This window comes from Pocillopora damicornis, chromosome 9 (genome assembly GCF_964200805.1).
Source record: "Pocillopora damicornis chromosome 9, jaPocDami1.2, whole genome shotgun sequence".
Taxonomy (NCBI): domain Eukaryota; kingdom Metazoa; phylum Cnidaria; class Anthozoa; order Scleractinia; family Pocilloporidae; genus Pocillopora; species Pocillopora damicornis.
Window position 1 is genome coordinate 19,376,144 of NC_142678.1, and position 17,864 is coordinate 19,394,007.

Genomic DNA, 17,864 nt, shown 5'->3' on the forward strand with positions numbered 1-17,864 from the left:
TCCTGTCTATTAGGACATCATATGCTCGCAGAAACATCCAACAATTTCTTGGAAACCTTAGGCCCCATTTATATGGTCTCGGGTACCCCCTGAGGTAACTTGGCAGAGCCTTTATATGAAATTTGACATCTGCTAACCCTCGTTCTGCCAGGCCAGGTTACATACTCGACAAAATGGCGGACAACAGGAAAAGAATCGCTGTAAATGTCGTGTTTATACTATTTAGTCTGACTGCAGTGTTGTCGATGGCTCTTGATGTTTTCATGGTGCTACGTTTGGAATTGAAAACCAGTCAGGAAATGTTGATAGCCCAAGCTACATTGAGATGGAACGAGTTTATCTGTCGAACCAAGCAAAAGGGGAGTTTACAAAGAAAGGCACTCGCGTATTGGAAAAAAAAAACAGGCGGGTTTCTTTCACGTTATGTCTCCGCTGTCCTAAAACACATGAGGAAAAGGATTGTCCCGCCCGCCACTGTTTTTATAATTTTTATTCTGCAATTGACAGGGGCATTACTTCGCTTGTTGTCATCTCATCAGTTGGACACCATTAACTTTCAAACGAAGTGGACACCGCCTTGCATATTATGTAATTCTTTTGATCGTTTCCACACCTTTTGAGTCTTCACAGTGGTTGGATTATGAAACAGCTTTGAATCAAATACCGCAAGACATATTTTTGTTTTCAAAAAAACTTACACTTGTCAGGGCAATGATAAGTTACGTAATCCTCTTGTGTAGTTTTCTTTTATTTAGGCATAAAACAGCCTGCCTTTGTTTAATGGTTTGTAATCAAAGCAAATACAACGTGGACTTGCCACAATTTCCTCTTACTCGAAGCTCTTAATCAGCAGTATTGTAGGTCTCTTTCGTGAGAACTGTCATTAAAGTATGCAATTACCTCTAGACAGCATCTGCAAACAAAACGAAAATTATCGACTCCATTCGTCAAGAAACAAAAGCCTGACAATTACCTTTATATATTTTTTAAATTAATAGAAAGGAACTAACAAATCATTCGTTTTTACCGAGGATAAATAGCGTCCGACATGGAGTTGCAGTGAGAAATGTCCTCGTCTTTAGCAGGAGAATATGTCGTCCTTCACGAAATCGGTGAGTTTTTTCAGATCCTCTATTTCAATGCAACAAGAATCCACAATATATTAGCGTGAGCGAGTTGTTCAGATTTTCCTTTCTGCGCGGAGTAATAACCACAGATTTTTCTGTCCACTACAAATACTTCTCCAATAAACTCAGAGAGCGGTAACCGCAGTTCTACAAGAATAAGAGTGTAGTTACCTTTGCATGAGTTCAATGCCGCGTAACCAAATAGAAGTCGTTAGGATAAAAGGTGTACCGACTCGAGACTATTGCATTTCCCGGCGCTATAATCCTTATTTAACTTTCGACCAAATCGTGCTCGCTGTATCAGAGTGGGATTTATTTATTTTAAGTTTTGCGATCTTAATCACAGAGTCCTTAACTGCTCTGGAAGGAAAGTTATTTTTTAACGCTGCCGAACTTTCCCATGAACCTTTTAGCAAACTAAATAGGTATTATTCATTTAAAGAATAATGAAATAATAAAAAAAAACAGCCTGAACGTTCTTGTCATTTATTGCTTGCAGATCGAGTTTCTCGCGGTAGCTCTCTTTCTGTTCTGTTATGATGTCGCGGAAAGCAGTGAGATGCTTGGTAAGGATAGCATCAAAAGCCAAATATGTAACTGAGGAAAATATAAGTGAATAACTGATACACTTAACAACCGTTAACTGACGCAATATCAACAGTCGCGCCCCGGCCATTATTGTGCTATAGTCATAGCATTAACTCGTAATGTTGATTCTAGCAAAGACAAGGTAATCCTCGACCAATCACAGCGCGCTTCTCTAAAATTATCTGAGCGATTAAACAAAAGGCAATTACTTGCGTTGTCAAAACTGAGTGGTTATAATTCTCCCTTAAACGGACTATGTTGTATCAACACAGATGTAGCGATCGCAAAATGCCTGAAACCGCTTGGAATGGAAAATGGCAACATTAAGAACAGCCAGATCACTGCCTCATCTCAGTGGGATGGTAACCACGCCGCCATTCAGGGAAGACTGAACTACAAGAAAAATGGACCCAAACAGGGAGGTTGGTCAGCTCGCACCAATGATCTCAACCAATGGCTCCAAATTGATCTCATTAACAAGTTTAACGTGGTGACACGCGTTGCAACACAAGGAGGAAATGCGTATAACCAGTGGGTGACGAAATACATGCTACAGTTCAGCGATAATGGAATACATTTCCAATATTATCGGGGAGAAGGAAAAGTTTCGTACATGGTGGGTCAAATTTTTTCAAAGAAATTCGCACCAGCATAAACATATCATTGGAACCATAAAATACTTAAAACGACCGCTGGTTAGAAATTTTGTCAAGAAAACTTTAGTGAAGAATTGCATTTTAAATTACTTCATTTTTTTTCATAGAAAACGGTGAACCTTTTACGTAATTGCAAACTTAAATAGGCAGAAGCAATTCAATTATGGATTGCTTTTGACTCATGATGAAGCAACTGTCGTCAGGCAGCTTGATTTGTTTATATGTAACATATTACCTATCATTTGCAGGAATTCGCCGGAAACACAGATCCGAACACTGTTGTTGCTCATCACTTAAATCCACCAATACACGCAGGCTACATCCGCTTTCTACCAACAGCTTGGCATAAACACGTTTCCATGCGGGTGGAACTTTACGGCTGCAAAGGTATTTGACGATGAAATTTTCTTAATCGTAAGATCAAATCTTAGTACCATGATAACCTGCTTTCAGAACCTTCAAAAGATCGACTAACACGAAAATTCATTGTTTAGATCGTTCTTTAAGCATTTCTTTGGCTGACAAAATAAGAGCACTTTAGTACTGAAAGTTGGGAGCCTGTTATAGGAAAGTAGCTCAATGCTGAATGACTGAGTTGTCGTCTTTTGTCAACTTCAAAATCAGTGAAAAAAAAAGAGCATCACTTAAATTTTAGGTGTGCTGGAAATAACAATTCCACCTTTTAAACTACGAGGTAAAAATTGATACGCATGCCGAGACATTTGAGGAAATACTGTTGCCTCTCCGAAAAATCGCTTTCAATAATTGCATATACTACCTTTAAAGAGATATACCCTACTTAAAATAAATACACTTCAATTTGCCATTAAGGACAGCCTCATCATTCAATTAACTACTTTTCAGTTTGTGAAAAACCTCTGGGCATGGAAGATGGACGCATAGCTAACGGACAGATCAGTGCCTCGTCAGAGTGGGATCCCAATCATGCTGCCATCCAAGGCAGGCTGAATTTTAAGCAACGTGGAGCAAAACAAGGTGCATGGTCAGCACGTGCAAACAATGTCAATCAATGGCTTCAAGTTGATCTTGGTTGCCATCACACCTTAGTGACGCGTGTTGCAACACAGGGAAGGAATAAATTCAACCAGTGGGTTACAAGATACATGTTGCAGTATAGCAACGATGGTATACACTTTCAGTACTACAGAGAACATGGGCATCCAAACTATAAGGTAAAATAAATGATCACAACTTTACCCTTCCAAGATTATTTCTTTCATGTATGAATAATGACTTTACAATGCTTTGACGTTACAAGTTTTGGTCAAAACTTGAAAATTAGAAGAAACTAAATATTTCTTATCGTTACTGATTAACTTAGAATTTCGTACTTCGAATGACAGTTTCTTCATTCATCTAGGTATTTTCTGGAAACAAAAACCGAGACACGATTGTTTCTCACCTTCTGAGTTCGCCAATCGAGGCTCGTTTTCTCCGTATCCGACCAATGGCCTGGTATGGGCACATATCGATGAGAGTGGAACTGTACGGATGTGGAGGTAATTACGTAAATTCTTATACCTGGGGGTCTTTATGAGGCCATTTCGAATTAAAGTACCTCAAAAGAAAAATCGTGAGGTATACTACCTATGAATTAGGTAGTATACCGCGTTTGATCACATCCTCCTGTATGTTTATTTGCGCTATGTAAATATTAAATATTATTATTATTAGGAGAGAAAACCAGCAAAACTGATTAAATTAATTGTTACTCATCATTTTAAGTTAAACAACCCAAGAAGTCGCTCATGCTGTACTCTAAGTGTATTATAGTCTATACTAGAAGTGGTAAACAAAACGGGTTTCCTCTATACTCGATTTATAGCTCAACAATATCAATTAGCCAAATCTTTTTATTTGGATCGACTAAATCTTTTAGGATGCCAATATTGTCTCGGCGCCCTCGGTATGGAAAACCGTGCAATTTCAAACAGTCAAATAAGTGCCTCGTCACGGTGGGACGCAAATCATGCTGCAAACCAGGCCAGACTCTTTTATCAGGCAGCTGGAAAAAAACAGGGAGCCTGGTCAGCTCGTGCAAATGACGCCAACCAATGGTTACAAGTTCAACTCCCTGGCATTTTTAAGATAACATATGTAGCCACGCAAGGAAGAAATGGCGCTGACCAGTGGGTAACAAAATACATGTTGCAGCACAGCGACGATGGAGTTCGCTACCAGTACTACAGTGAACACCAAGGAAGTAAGAACAAGGTAAGAATTCATAATTTCATTAAACAATAGAGGCATTGTTGCCTCTTTTATGGTGATTTAGAAAGGTGATTGAACTGAGTGGAGTGCAGTTTGGGCTAAAATCTGAAGTATGATTTCAGACCAAAATTGCACGACACAAGATTCAATTACCACTTTATTACATCCATTTTGAAATCGCTCAAATACAGGACTTGGTCAGTTCAAATATTTAGTTGGTGCAGTACTGAGCCGGTTTGAAATTAAATTCATCCATTTTTTGGGGAAAAAAATAAGAGTTTTGGAAACTAAAGTTGCAAAAAATTGCCACATCATACTCTATCTTTCATCTTCCTGCAATTAGATTGGTTACTTTAAACAAGCCTTGAAATCTGATTGGTTGTTTTGTTTTTAGTGTAGCCACCTCATTGGCTGGGAAAAAGATGCAATTTAAAGCAAAAAATGGTGCGATTCGTGAATAAATCGCACCAATTAGAGCCAATCAGATTACAGGGGTCACCATGTGATTTCAAAATGGGTGTAATAAAGCATCTATTGTCTTGGTTATCAAAAATAAAAAAAACTAATTGATTTCTTACCCCTGTTTTCGATAGATTTGCACTCGATGCCGATGGAACATTCCTTTTTCCAACGAAAATTATTTGAACTTTTCTACCTTTTCCGAAATTGAAACTTCCTTTCTCTTCACAGCAATATGTTTCACCAAAGGATCATTAGGATCTCTTGGTTTTACTGAGTCATATCGCTAATTTACTCAACTCAAAAATTATGGTTATGCAAAAACTCGTAAAAAAAAATTCTCCCTATTTTGATATTCCTCATTGTTCAAAAAATGAGTGAATACTTTTAAAATTGTATAATAATATTACCTTTGCAGGAATTTAGTGGAAACACTGGCCGCGACACTGTTGTTTATCACAAGTTAAATCCATCAATCACGGCACGTTACATCCGTTTTCGGCCTGTTGCTTGGCATCGCCATATATCTATGAGAATGGAAATCTATGGGTGTGAAGGTAATCACGCTTGAAAAATAATTCAAGATAGATATCTATATTAAGCAAGTTTTCAAGGGATAATACTATTTAATCTTCAGGGAAATAAATGAAGTGCTCTCTTTAAATTCAAAACAAGACCCACGAGTGAAATTTTGGTTGCAGGCTTGTTATTCACAACGCAAAATATGACTAGATTGAGAGATGTCCTTTCTTTACTAAAAATCTTCAACTGAAATCATTATTCTATACAAATACTTTGGTGCATTTAGATAACTAGGTGTGTATTTTAATGATGAATTTTTAAAATCTTCAGTATGCAATCACGCTCTCGGCATGGAAGATCGTGGAATCTCTAACTGGCAAATCACCTCCTCATCTCAGTGGGATTCAAATCATGCTGCCATACAGGGAAGACTCTTCTTCCAAGCAGCTGGACGTAAGCGAGGGGCCTGGTCAGCTAGAGCAAATAATATTAACCAGTGGCTCCAGATTGACTTGGGTTGTGGAGACAACATAGTGACACGTGTTGCGACACAAGGCAGAAATGCAATCAACCAGTGGGTTACAAAATACATGCTGCAATACAGCAATAACGATGCACATTTCGAGTACTACAGGGAGCAAGGACGATCACAAATCAAGGTGAGGCCTGGTCCATTAAACGGAAAGAAATACAATACAAGCTCTATATTCTACAAGCACACCCTTGGCGAACTATCAGATTGCCATTACATCTAGCAATACCAAACAGATCATATTTTTATTTTCAAACATCAGTTTTTACTGTTACAAGGGCTTCTCCTGCGTTTTAGGTATTTACTGGAAACTCCAACCGCGATACTGTTGTTAGTCATCCATTGCATACGCCAATCGAAGCACGGTACATCCGCTTTCGCCCAAGAGCATGGCACGGTCATATATCCATGAGGGTTGAACTCTATGGCTGCAAATCAGGTAAGGGAACCAAACAACTTTTCAGAATAATGATTCCACTGCTGTATATTTTCTGTGACTGACTCGGCGAAAACATTTCACTTGCGTCCCCCTTACACAATCCTTAAAAAGTCTCGTACTATTCGCAATAGCATCTTAAACGATTCAGTCTTCATCGTCATTATCTCTTGCAAAAAGAATCATGTGCATACTTTGTTCCTCTTTTACTATTTTTACATTTTTGTCAAATCAAACAATAAGATGATTAACTATAAGAATGGTTAATTTCTCTGTACCGTTGCTTTTGAACAGTATATCACGTAGAGAAACGCGTCCCCAAGTTTGCGGATACAAACAAAATTTCGACACCAAATCAAATAAAATTATTTTCCCTTATCAAGTCAAATAGAATAATCTTGATGTTCAACCATCCCTTCTATAATTCCAGAAATGTCCAATGAAGAAAACATTGATTATTTTCCGATTTTAGGTTAGATTATTTTTCTTATTTATTACAGGTCACACCTAAACTGGAGATGATTCCATCAAGTCTCGGTGCCTTCAAATCCAACATTTTCACCCTTTACTTAAGAAAGTAAATAAAGTGAATTTATAAAGATAAAAAATGGTATCAATCGTTGTATTTTTGACTTGATCCATGGAACATGAATATAATGCCGTAATAAAATACCTCTGATTTTAGGAGTGGCGTAGTTTCAGCATGACAACAACATCCATTGTGTACAAAAAAAGGTAGAATTTAATGGTCTTTCAACTAGAAAAATTTCCGGTGATAAACAACAAAATGGAAGGAGTGGATTTGTAAAATTTTCGAGCAATTCAGTAAGCTGAATAAGTCATTGAAGTGCGAATCCGCTTTGGTGAAAGAGCGTTTAGAACGAAGGGTAAGACGAAGCTACGTAATACAACTCGCTACGTTCATTGATAAGTTATGAAAAGTCAGAAGACATTTGGTGGACTAAAAAAACATGCAGTTCACCTGCAAGATTCATGTTTATTGAATACGTAGTACTTTATACGACTATACTGTTGAAGCCGTCGGGCTATGGTACAAGAATTAAATTAAATTGCTACAGAGTTATAAGTAAATGAAACCATCCCCTCGTAAAAAATCGTGCAGCCGGTAATAGCTGCCGCCGTAATTTATACTCAAACCGACTAAACCCAGTAATAACCCGGAGCGGAAGTGCGAAGGAGAACTGATAAGAAACATTATTGAAAGCAGATAGAAAGTATATACTGGTACTTCAGTTTTCTATGGAGATACTGCCTTGCAAAAGTTGTCGACAAAAAGTGAACTCGAAAGTAAGCTTAAAGCATATATGGTACAGTTTCAGTAACATGGTTTCTCACAAGAATAAAGACTAGCACCAAAACTACCATTCAATCGTGTTTTTATAGATTATCAAATTGATGAGGATAAGAAAAAAAACTGTTTAGACGTAAAGAGCTGGGCGGAAGTGTGGTCGATAAACCTTGCTCCTCGCGTATTCTTTATAGTTCACTTGCTCTCTAACTCCCGTATATTATTTCTGTTTCGGAAACCATGGCATAACATGATAGTAGCGACAAAATTTTCCAATATTTCCGCCCTCGGATCCTTCGATGCAAAAGCCTCGTGGAGTTTCAGAGTAGCAGATCAAAAATCAGAGAGCTGGTAACACTTCATTTATTTTGCCTTTTCAACGTGACCTTCTCCCCTTCGCCTAGTCTAATTAAGATTTGACGTGCGTGATCGATAGATGATGCTAATGATGAGTTTGTAATAACGGTTGTGACGCTGTATACTCGCGCGTGTTTTTGTAGTCTTTGAGAAATTTACAGGAAAAATGCGCCACAGAAAGTCAAGAGAGATGAAATTTTGACAGCGTACGCGCTCTTTGTAATATGCACTCGTGTTACAACTTTGCACTCGTGTCACATGATAAATGAAGTCGTTTTCAGCTGGTTAGAAGAGTGTTATTTTTCCATGCACATTATTATAGGTGTAAGAGCACAAACATCTGCTTATTGTAAATATTACACCGATAACTTCTTTGTACTGGAGTTCTCTCGTACCACACACGAGTCGATGACCAAGTGAGTGACTAAGACAACTTCTCCTTACTATTTCTATACAATATCATACAGACCAGTTATGAGAATAAAGAAAAATATTAATTATGGGATTACTAATTGATCCGATGCCAAATTCTCCTAGCTAACATAATGAGAATCATGGGAATGAGGATTAAGTGCTCTTCTCGTCACACTTTTGCCCCCATAGACTCGATTTTCAGAGGCCAAACTCCCTCCAATCTCTACCGCCTAGAGTAAGTTTAGCGGAGGCCCACTCCCTCCAGTCTGAGAGGAAGCCTAACTTGCTCATCTTTACGCAAGAATGTTCACGGTGGTCTGAGAGAAGGCAAACTCCCTTCTCTTCATCTATTCTATGCATCCCCTAGGCTTTTAGGGGTCCACGGGGCTAAAATATTGATTGAGCACCTTGTCAACCGCCTCCCCATTTCCAGCCACAAAAAGTTGTTGTTGTTGTTATTTTTAAGAGAAACATGAGGAAGTTGATTGAATCGGAAATATATCATATGCAGGTGATTTTGCTGTGTCATATGATCACTAGTCTATCCTGTTTAGAGGCTCGTGACAATCCGAGGCAATATGTTCGATCTTTACCCTTTTGTTTTAAATAATTTCAATCGTGACGGTGTATTTCTTTATCAATAATCTTACGATTTAACCACTGCATTTCAATTGTTCAGACAAGAAGCGACATTCCAGATCACTAAGATATCCTGTTCCGAACAATCTGCGGCAATATGTTCGATTTTGATCTTTCTGTTTCAACTAATTTCAATGGTGACAGTATATCTCTTTATCAAGAATCATACTATTTAACCTGTTGCATTTCTATTGCTTCAGACAAGAAGCGGCATTTCAGACCACACTCGTTAATATGATAATAGTAATTAATAATTATTCACGGGAGGAGAAGTAAACAGCTGTGGATATTCGCCGAACTGTGCCATAGAGGTGAATAATTGTTTTAGTACAAATGTACCACACAGGAATAATAAATTTAGCCTGAAATCAACCTTTCAACACACGACTTTGTCTCTTTGCCTAATCGGAATTGAATAGTACTCGCTAATCACTTCTGAACAAGAGAAAAGTCCGTGCAGTTTCTTGTTGGGTCCTTTGCGACTAACTGTTGGCAGTCACAAGTTACTAACCTGTTCACTTGTTGAACATGAGAATTAGCTAGGAAGATGATGAGATGGTTTCTCACGTCAACAAATGGTTTCGTTTTGTTTCGTGTTTTTTCGTTTCGCAACTTAAATTATCACGTGCACTGTAAATATGGTACAGCTGATAGGTCATAATTTCTTGGTCTTTTTTATTTTAGAGGTTGATTTCTCGCATTTGTTCCACATCAGCAGATTTGTCTGCATTTTCATGACTTGGTTTCGCCGAGTAAATCAGTGGTTAAGATCTCAGTGGCTGCAAACAACGATAGCCTACCTCGCTTCCAAAGATTACGTAATAACCCTGATTGTAATGATATCTGATAATTCTATCATTAGCACCACTTTGTCAGGGTTTTTTTTTTCAATTTCTTTGTTTCGGTTAATATCACAATCTTTATTGTCATCCCACTTTCCTTTTTTCCATCGACACGAACAACAAATTTCTCGGCTTTGGAAAACCCGTGAGATTTTTGCGGTGAACATTGAAGCATTCTTAGGAACAATTATGATTTTATCCGTGAGTGCAACTAATCAACAAATTTTTAATAATCCTCCCTCCAGAACCGACTTCGAAGTATTTATCGACACCAAATCATTACTGCATACAAAAGAAAAGTAGCGACGGTTTTTCTTTTTACAAAACTAAACAAGGAAGCAATCGTCACCACAGAGAAATAGGCTTCATTGTTTGGTCCAAAGGGAATAAATAACATTCGAGATAAATTTTCAAATGGAAATTTCTTCTTGTACTTTCGTTGAAGAACTTGCTGCCTCAAGTATAATTGGTGAGTCTCGTATTTTTAATCTTACATTACAGTCCACCAAAAATTATTTCTTAGATGGTCAACAGGTCTCCCTTCCATAATTCGGGTACTCCAAGAAGCACTTTGCTCACTGCTGGTGCTAGTAAGTCCTTTTGGTCAATAAGAGAAACTGACTCAGTCTAAGAGTAGCGCTAACTTATCTAGGAATAAGGAAAACAGGTGTGGCGATTCAATGTTCAGTCAATTTATATCATCTCAAGCTGTACGCTAACATCTTCCGAAGTTAATTTGCTCGTTTTATACGTGAACATTGCGAAACCGTATTGTAACTTTAGTTTCTCAGTTTGATCCATTAATCAATGTTCAATCTCTTAACCTACGCATGTTTTTGCATCAATCGAGATGATTTACACAATATTTGCTCTTTCATTATTGAGAATTTTTAAAGGCATTTCCGATGAATTCAAACGGAAAATCTTATTCCCGTGTCAGCGCTTTGATTGCATCGAACAATAGCTCTGAAGCTTCCACTCTCATGAGTTATGGGAATAAACAACAGTTTAACAATTTTCTCATAGGGATTTATGGCCTGCAGATGAAAATGCTAATGTTTGGAACGATCTTGTTTCTTTCTGGTGCTGTAGTCCTGGGAAGCAGCATAACGCCTGGTAGGGAAAAAGTATTGTACACTGTCGACAAACATGAGTGTCAATAGTGTCAAAACTTCAATATTCTAACTGAACACGCTGAACGCAAGCTGTGTACTCGTAACGAAAGATCAATGATTCAGTTTATTGGTAGGAAAACCTACTATAGTACATCTCAGAAAGTTGGAGTTATTTTAAGGTTAGAGGTTACTTCAACGAGGAAATTGCAAAGTTTTTCTTCGCAACAATCAAGGAGATGTTTGAAAATGAAAGATTTATTAAAGTGAATCTGTTTTTTTGAAATTTCAGATTAGCGTCATAATTTCTCAACTTTTCCAGAGGTATAGACCATTCTAATCCTGTACACTCTTTAACACATTCTTTCGAGTCACAAAACACAATTTGTTTCCATTAATTCATTTGCAGAGGTTTCAAAATGCGATAAATCCTTTGGCATAGAAAATGGCAACATCGAGAACAGCCAGATCACTGCCTCATCTCAATGGGATAGTAATCACGCCGCCATTCAGGGAAGACTGAACTACAAGAAAAATGGACCCAAACAGGGAGGTTGGTCAGCTCGCATTAATGATCTTAACCAATGGCTCCAAATTGATCTCATTAACAAGTATAACAAGGTGACGCGAATTGCAACACAAGGAAGAAATGGAGCAGATCAGTGGGTTACCAAATACATGCTTCAATACAGTAATGATCGAGCACACTTCCAATTTCATCGGGAAGAAGGAAAAGCTTCCTACAGGGTGAGTCCAAAGTTTTACTTAAAATGAACTATAATGCAAAGTTAATCATTGTAACCTCAGGCGTCACCCACATGACGTTTTAGTGATTATTTTGACATCACGTCATAAATTTCGACTCCCTTATTAGCTGTTATATATTTTATATAATTTGAATAATAATAATTTGTGTTGAATAAAACAGTTTTTCGGTGTTGAAATTGTTAGTTATATGCTGACAGAATTAAAGCAAGAAGCTAAGACGATCAAATTTATTCCAACTTCCACAAGAAAATAGCGAAGTAAAAAACGTATTAAGAATCGATATTCTGTTAGGGCAGACAGAGTAGACACTGGTAGCTACCTGGTATTGAGTGGGTGGAAAGCTTCAGAGCTTGATCTATTGCACATCATATTCGCGGAAATTCCCAACCACATTTCTAAGCATTAACTATGAACTGTGTGTAGGTATTTACAGGAAACACGGATCGGGACACAGTTGTCACTCATCATCTAAATCCCCCAATCAGAGCACATTACGTACGTTTTCTACCAAAATCTTGGCACAGACACATTTCCATGAGGGTTGAACTTTATGGATGTAAAGGTAATAACTCGTGGTTGTACTGACGATATTTTAATAAATGTTCTACATTTATTCTTTTGAGATAAAACTCAATAAATTTTGACAAGAATAGCTTTTTAATTAATGCGGCCAAACTGAAAATTGAAGCCCGTGTATTTCCGTTTTGAGTGACCAAACAGTCGTACTTTCTAAAACTCCCAATGTCGAAGGCTCAACAACGTTACTCCTCAAAGAAAAGGAATGTAACTCTTGATGTACATACAACCTGAAGCGAATCAGATAACAGTAAGGAAATGTTGCAAAAGTCATATTTTGCAGCGATTTAAAAGTATTTGAAACATAAAAGACAAACCTCATCGAGAGCTCCAATTCGATGTTCCTATTAAATTTTGAGCAAATATCCATCACCCGGTAATTTTACCATTTTTATTGATCGCGTTTATCTTTTCTATCATTATTAATTTTCAATTCAATTTTATGATGACAATTCAACACGATATGTCAAACATCTTGCTTTATTTGGTTCAATCCACCATTTTATCAAAAATTCATATTTCATTCCCAATTATTAGTATGTAATAAACCTTTGGGCATGGAAGATGGACGAATCTCCAATGGACAAATCAGTGCCTCCTCAGAGTGGGATCCCAATCATGCCGCCATCCAAGGCAGGCTGAATTTTAAGCAACGAGGAGCAAAACAAGGCGCGTGGTCAGCACGTGCAAACAATGTCAATCAATGGCTTCAAGTTGATCTTGGTTGCCAGTACACCAGAGTGTCACATGTTGCAACACAAGGAAGGAATGGATACAACCAGTGGGTTACAAGATACATGCTGCAGCATGGCAGCAACGAACTACACTTCCTGCACTACAGAGAACATGGGCAGCCTGACTACAAGGTAGATAGAAGGAAAATAAGATTACTCTCATTGACTACGAGTTACAGCTTCGACTAAGTCTACCATTTAACTCTCCAATCGCATTCAATGTTCCCTGAAGTACACATGTTTAAAGATCAGAACACGATATGCTCAAAACAATTTGTTTACTGAAAATTTTAAAGCATGGATGAGAAGAATTTGTTTTTTTCAGAGCTCTTTCAACTCCTTTTTATCTTTATTGCATCTATGAGATCTTATTCTTCAAATGACGACATGCTCTTTATCGATTTAGGTGTTTGCTGGAAACACCGACCGAGACACTATCGTTTCGCACCTTCTCAGCTCCCCAGTCTCTGCGCGGTTTATCCGATTTCTGCCTACAGCCTGGCACGGACACATATCTATGAGAGTGGAAATTTACGGCTGTGGAGGTAACCAAAGTGAATAAAGCGCTCAATGCTGATTTAATAAATTTTGGCGAGGGTACGATAGGAAGGTTGGGTGTTATACTATCCAAAATGCAATTACTTTTGTCTATATTCTGATTCTCTGTATTTTCCATATCATGGCATAAAACGAAGTACTCGAGTAGTTGGAGGCTTTAATGGTAAATTCTTTGAAAATGAGCGCAGTTTTCTTTCAATTGATCGAAATAATCTTTTAGGATGTAAGGACTGTCATGGCGCACTCGGTATGGAGAACCGTGCAATCTCAGACAGTCGAATAAGTGCTTCGTCTCAGTGGGACGCAAATCATGCCGCAACCCAGGCCAGACTCTTCTATCAGGCAGCTGGAAATAAACGGGGAGCCTGGTCAGCTCGTACAAATGATGCCAACCAATGGCTTCAAGTCCAACTCCATACTATTTATGAGATAACATTTGTAGCGACACAAGGAAGAAATGGCGTCGACCAGTGGGTATCAAAATATATGTTGCACTACAGCAAAGATGGAGAACACTTTCAGTACTACAGAGAGCGAGGACACAATACAAATAAGGTAAGAATGAATAGGGATAAAAAATAAACACGTCAGTGTGAACTCTCAAGAATTAAGTAGCGATATTTTTTCGTGTCTTCCAATTTATCAGTGTTGGCAGTCTTCTTTCATATCCAAGTGATATTTCTGAAACTCCCTCTTTGAGAAATATCGAGCTCTAAGAGTACTAGCTGGTCCAAAATCTGAGAAGTTTTCTTTCCGTTTTGATATTTTCCACGTATCCCACACGGATATGGGATCAAGGATCCGGTTACTGGCAACTCGTTTATTGTATTATTGGAATATATCAAATGCTTCGTTGAAGTTCAAACTTCAGTAACTTCCTTAAACTAAAGTTATAACTCTCACACCTTTCCTTTTGAATCGTCTCGTTATCAAATTTAGAAAAATTAGCTTTTCAGCATAAAAGTACCCTCATAGGGGTATCTCTTCATCATTCGCTGCCGATGTCTTCGCTTCCGCCCTCCATTTTTTTTCTCTACTCTGGCTTCACCAAATCTTAAATTATACAAAGTGCCATAACAATGGATTTTTAAGAACTGTTTAAAAGTTTTGGTTCAAATGCAACGACAGCCGTTTGCCAAAACGTCATCAAATTATAATCCCTCACACGGTCGCTTACTCTTTGTAGGAATTTAATGGAAACGTTGACAGAGACACAGCTGTTTATCACGAGTTAAAACCACCAATCACAGCTCGTTATATTCAGTTTCAACCTATGGCTTGGCATCGCCATATATCCATGAGAGTAGAAATTTATGGGTGTGCAGGTGATATCATTTACATGTAGTTTAACTCGTTACGCCCTAACATCAATATGCATATTCCCTGTACTCCTTTCTAATCATTTAGAGATGAATTTGTTAAAAATCAAAAGCTTCCTTAGTTTGTATTCATGTCCTTTATTCTCGTGACTTTATATTTGATTCAAGTGTAAAATAATAAGGAGAAATTAGATGCTCCAAAGGATTTAAAATGTCAAACGAAAACAATCGGTACTAGCCGCTTCTTAAAAGTGCTTCAGTTTTAGAGATTACTGGACAACGGTCTCATTTAGTCAAAAAAGCATATTTTGAAAAAAATTAAAATCGTGTTATTCTGCAATAAATGAGCTCAATGTTATCATATGCATTTCGCAATTTTGATACCTATAGCATGCAGCAGAGCTCTCGGAATGCAAACCCATCAAATCCCTGACTGGCAAATCACCTCCTCGTCTCAGTGGGATGCAAATCATGCTGCCATCCAGGGAAGACTCTTCTTCCAGGCTGCTGGGAACAAACAAGGAGCTTGGTCAGCTAGAAAAAGTGATATCAACCAGTGGCTCCAGATTAATTTAGGTTGTAACGGCAACACGGTGACACGAGTTGCGACGCAAGGAAGGAACGCATACAACCAGTGGGTTACAAAATACGCGCTGCAGTACAGCGGTGACGGGTTACACTTTCACTTCTACAAAGAAAAAGGCCAGCTAAAAAATAAGGTAAATCTCGACCTATATTTCATCAGAGTTGTAGACTCTATATGGCCTCAGAAGTCTATACGACTTTAAAGGCGTTATTCTCGGTGGATGTTTCCTTGTATAGCCATACATAAGAAAGAACTAACGAAAGAAAGGAAAGCGATGAGATGTTACTCGCCAGACATTGAATCAATACAAAGCAAAAGAATTAGACTGCTATAATTTCGTCGTGTGCTTAAACACCAGAGTAAAATTCATTCGTTGCAAGAACTCAGTAAAACATTCCTGACGCAAAATTCACTTGTCGATACTTGAAATATGTTTCACTTTGATAATTCCACATGGCAAATTTTGAGCCTGGTTTTATTTTTTTTTTTTTTAATTTAAAACTACAAAGGAATTTCGTGGAAACAACGACCGAGACACTGTTGTTTCCCATTATCTGAATCCCCTGATCAAGGCACAGTACATTCGTTTCAGCCCAATAGCTTGGCACGGTCACATATCAATGAGGGTTGAACTTCATGGCTGCAGATCAGGTACTGTCAAAGATATTTATTTAGTGAAGACTTTCTTCGAAGCCATCTTCCGAGACTTGCAAACCCAAACATTTTACTTTCACACAACAAATTTGACATGATATTTCAAGAAGTGGTGAACATGCATTTGACATACGAAACAATGAAGCTTTTAAATTTATCCGTGAATTGGGTTGTACATATTATAGTTCAGTAGCTAACAGGCAAACGTTTACCAAAAATATACTGATTTAAAGGAATCATCTCCTCATCTCCATCAAGAAATTTGTAACTCCCATAACATTTTTTTTCTGTAAAATATAAATAGCATTATATTGTGAGGTTTTTTTTTCATGCTTTTATTTCAGATTCCAAGTGAATAAATGAGAGTGGTGACTTAACCCAGTTGCAGGAAAAATGAGCAGCGTTTTGGTGGCTTCTAACTCCGTGCAATCTTTGCCAATGACTGTACTCTAACATGAATAAATTGCCATTTGCAACTAAATGCATGTTTTGAATCAGAGTTGTAATCTACATTTTGAGCCCCATTATTTCGTGTTTCGTGTGCAGTCCACAATGATAAACCTTGTAGATTATTTTGCCACGTGCAATCTATCGACTCCTCTTTCAGGAATCCAATCAAACCAAGCATTTTTCTCTCTGAGGAAAGTGTTTATACAAATTTTGAAGAGGATCTTACCCTGTAAAAAATTGTCATTTTCCAGACAATAAATGCAACTGGATTGAGAATGCCCTTCCACGAATACCCTTCCAAATCTTATCAGTCAAGCCCTCAAGATACGACAAAATTTCATTTCCGTTCCCATACGAGTTTCTATACTAACACGACCTTAAGTCCGCGTGTCCGCATGTTAGAGGGAAGAGGGGGACCGACGAGAAAACTTTTCTCTAAGTAAGTCAATAGACAATTTTTTTTCGTTGCAATGCAACAAAAAACTTGTTCGTTCGTGTTTTTGATACATCCGAACTCGGGGATGAAAAATCCTCCGTACGCACTTTCCGTGAAATAATCTTTGTTAACGAGGCAGGCCTCTTAAAATCTTGCAACTTATTTACGTAGAAATGTCTCGGAAGCTGAGGGGAATTTCGATTTTAGCGCTCGAAGTGAAAAGAGTTAATACGCTAATACCGAGAGATAGGGATGATAGAGACTTGTAAACTTCTTTAAGAAGATGCATTAAATGCATCTAGTTCCGATGAAGGCGGAAAGATTACATCAGCGTTTTTAGAACAGTATTCCGTTAATTCCCTCAAATATTTTATTGGATTAAAACCCCACCGATCTGGTTCACTTCTCTCTCCTTTTAAGGCTGTTGGGCAGAGGTTGATTCGAACGAAAATAAAAAATTCAACTCGAAGCTCCTCGAAAGGCTGATAAATGTAAGACATTTTACAGTCGGGTGTGATGAATTAGTTTTCTTGTTTTCGTAAACACATAGCAGAATTA

The 17,864-nt window shown here is 37.9% G+C and overlaps 2 protein-coding genes across 2 annotated transcripts; both read left to right on the forward strand.

Moving 5' to 3' along the window:
- Positions 1-1,091: 1,091 nt before the first annotated feature.
- Positions 1,092-3,929, forward strand: LOC149040514 (EGF-like repeat and discoidin I-like domain-containing protein 3). Its single transcript, XM_089181570.1, has 6 exons — positions 1,092-1,112; positions 1,627-1,693; positions 1,988-2,331; positions 2,620-2,758; positions 3,236-3,564; positions 3,753-3,929. Exons 1-6 carry the CDS (start codon positions 1,092-1,094, stop codon positions 3,927-3,929), a joined length of 1,077 nt encoding a protein of 358 aa, XP_089037696.1.
- Positions 3,930-4,273: 344 nt separating this feature from the next.
- LOC113672335 (uncharacterized) lies at positions 4,274-16,775 on the forward strand. The gene is made up of 14 exons (XM_089181571.1): positions 4,274-4,606; positions 5,481-5,619; positions 5,915-6,243; positions 6,414-6,555; positions 11,140-11,229; positions 11,635-11,972; positions 12,417-12,555; positions 13,107-13,435; positions 13,710-13,848; positions 14,082-14,416; positions 15,048-15,186; positions 15,571-15,899; positions 16,276-16,417; positions 16,765-16,775. Exons 1-14 carry the CDS (start codon positions 4,301-4,303, stop codon positions 16,773-16,775), a joined length of 2,907 nt encoding a protein of 968 aa, XP_089037697.1. The 5' UTR covers positions 4,274-4,300.
- The last annotated feature ends 1,089 nt before the right edge of the window (positions 16,776-17,864 follow it).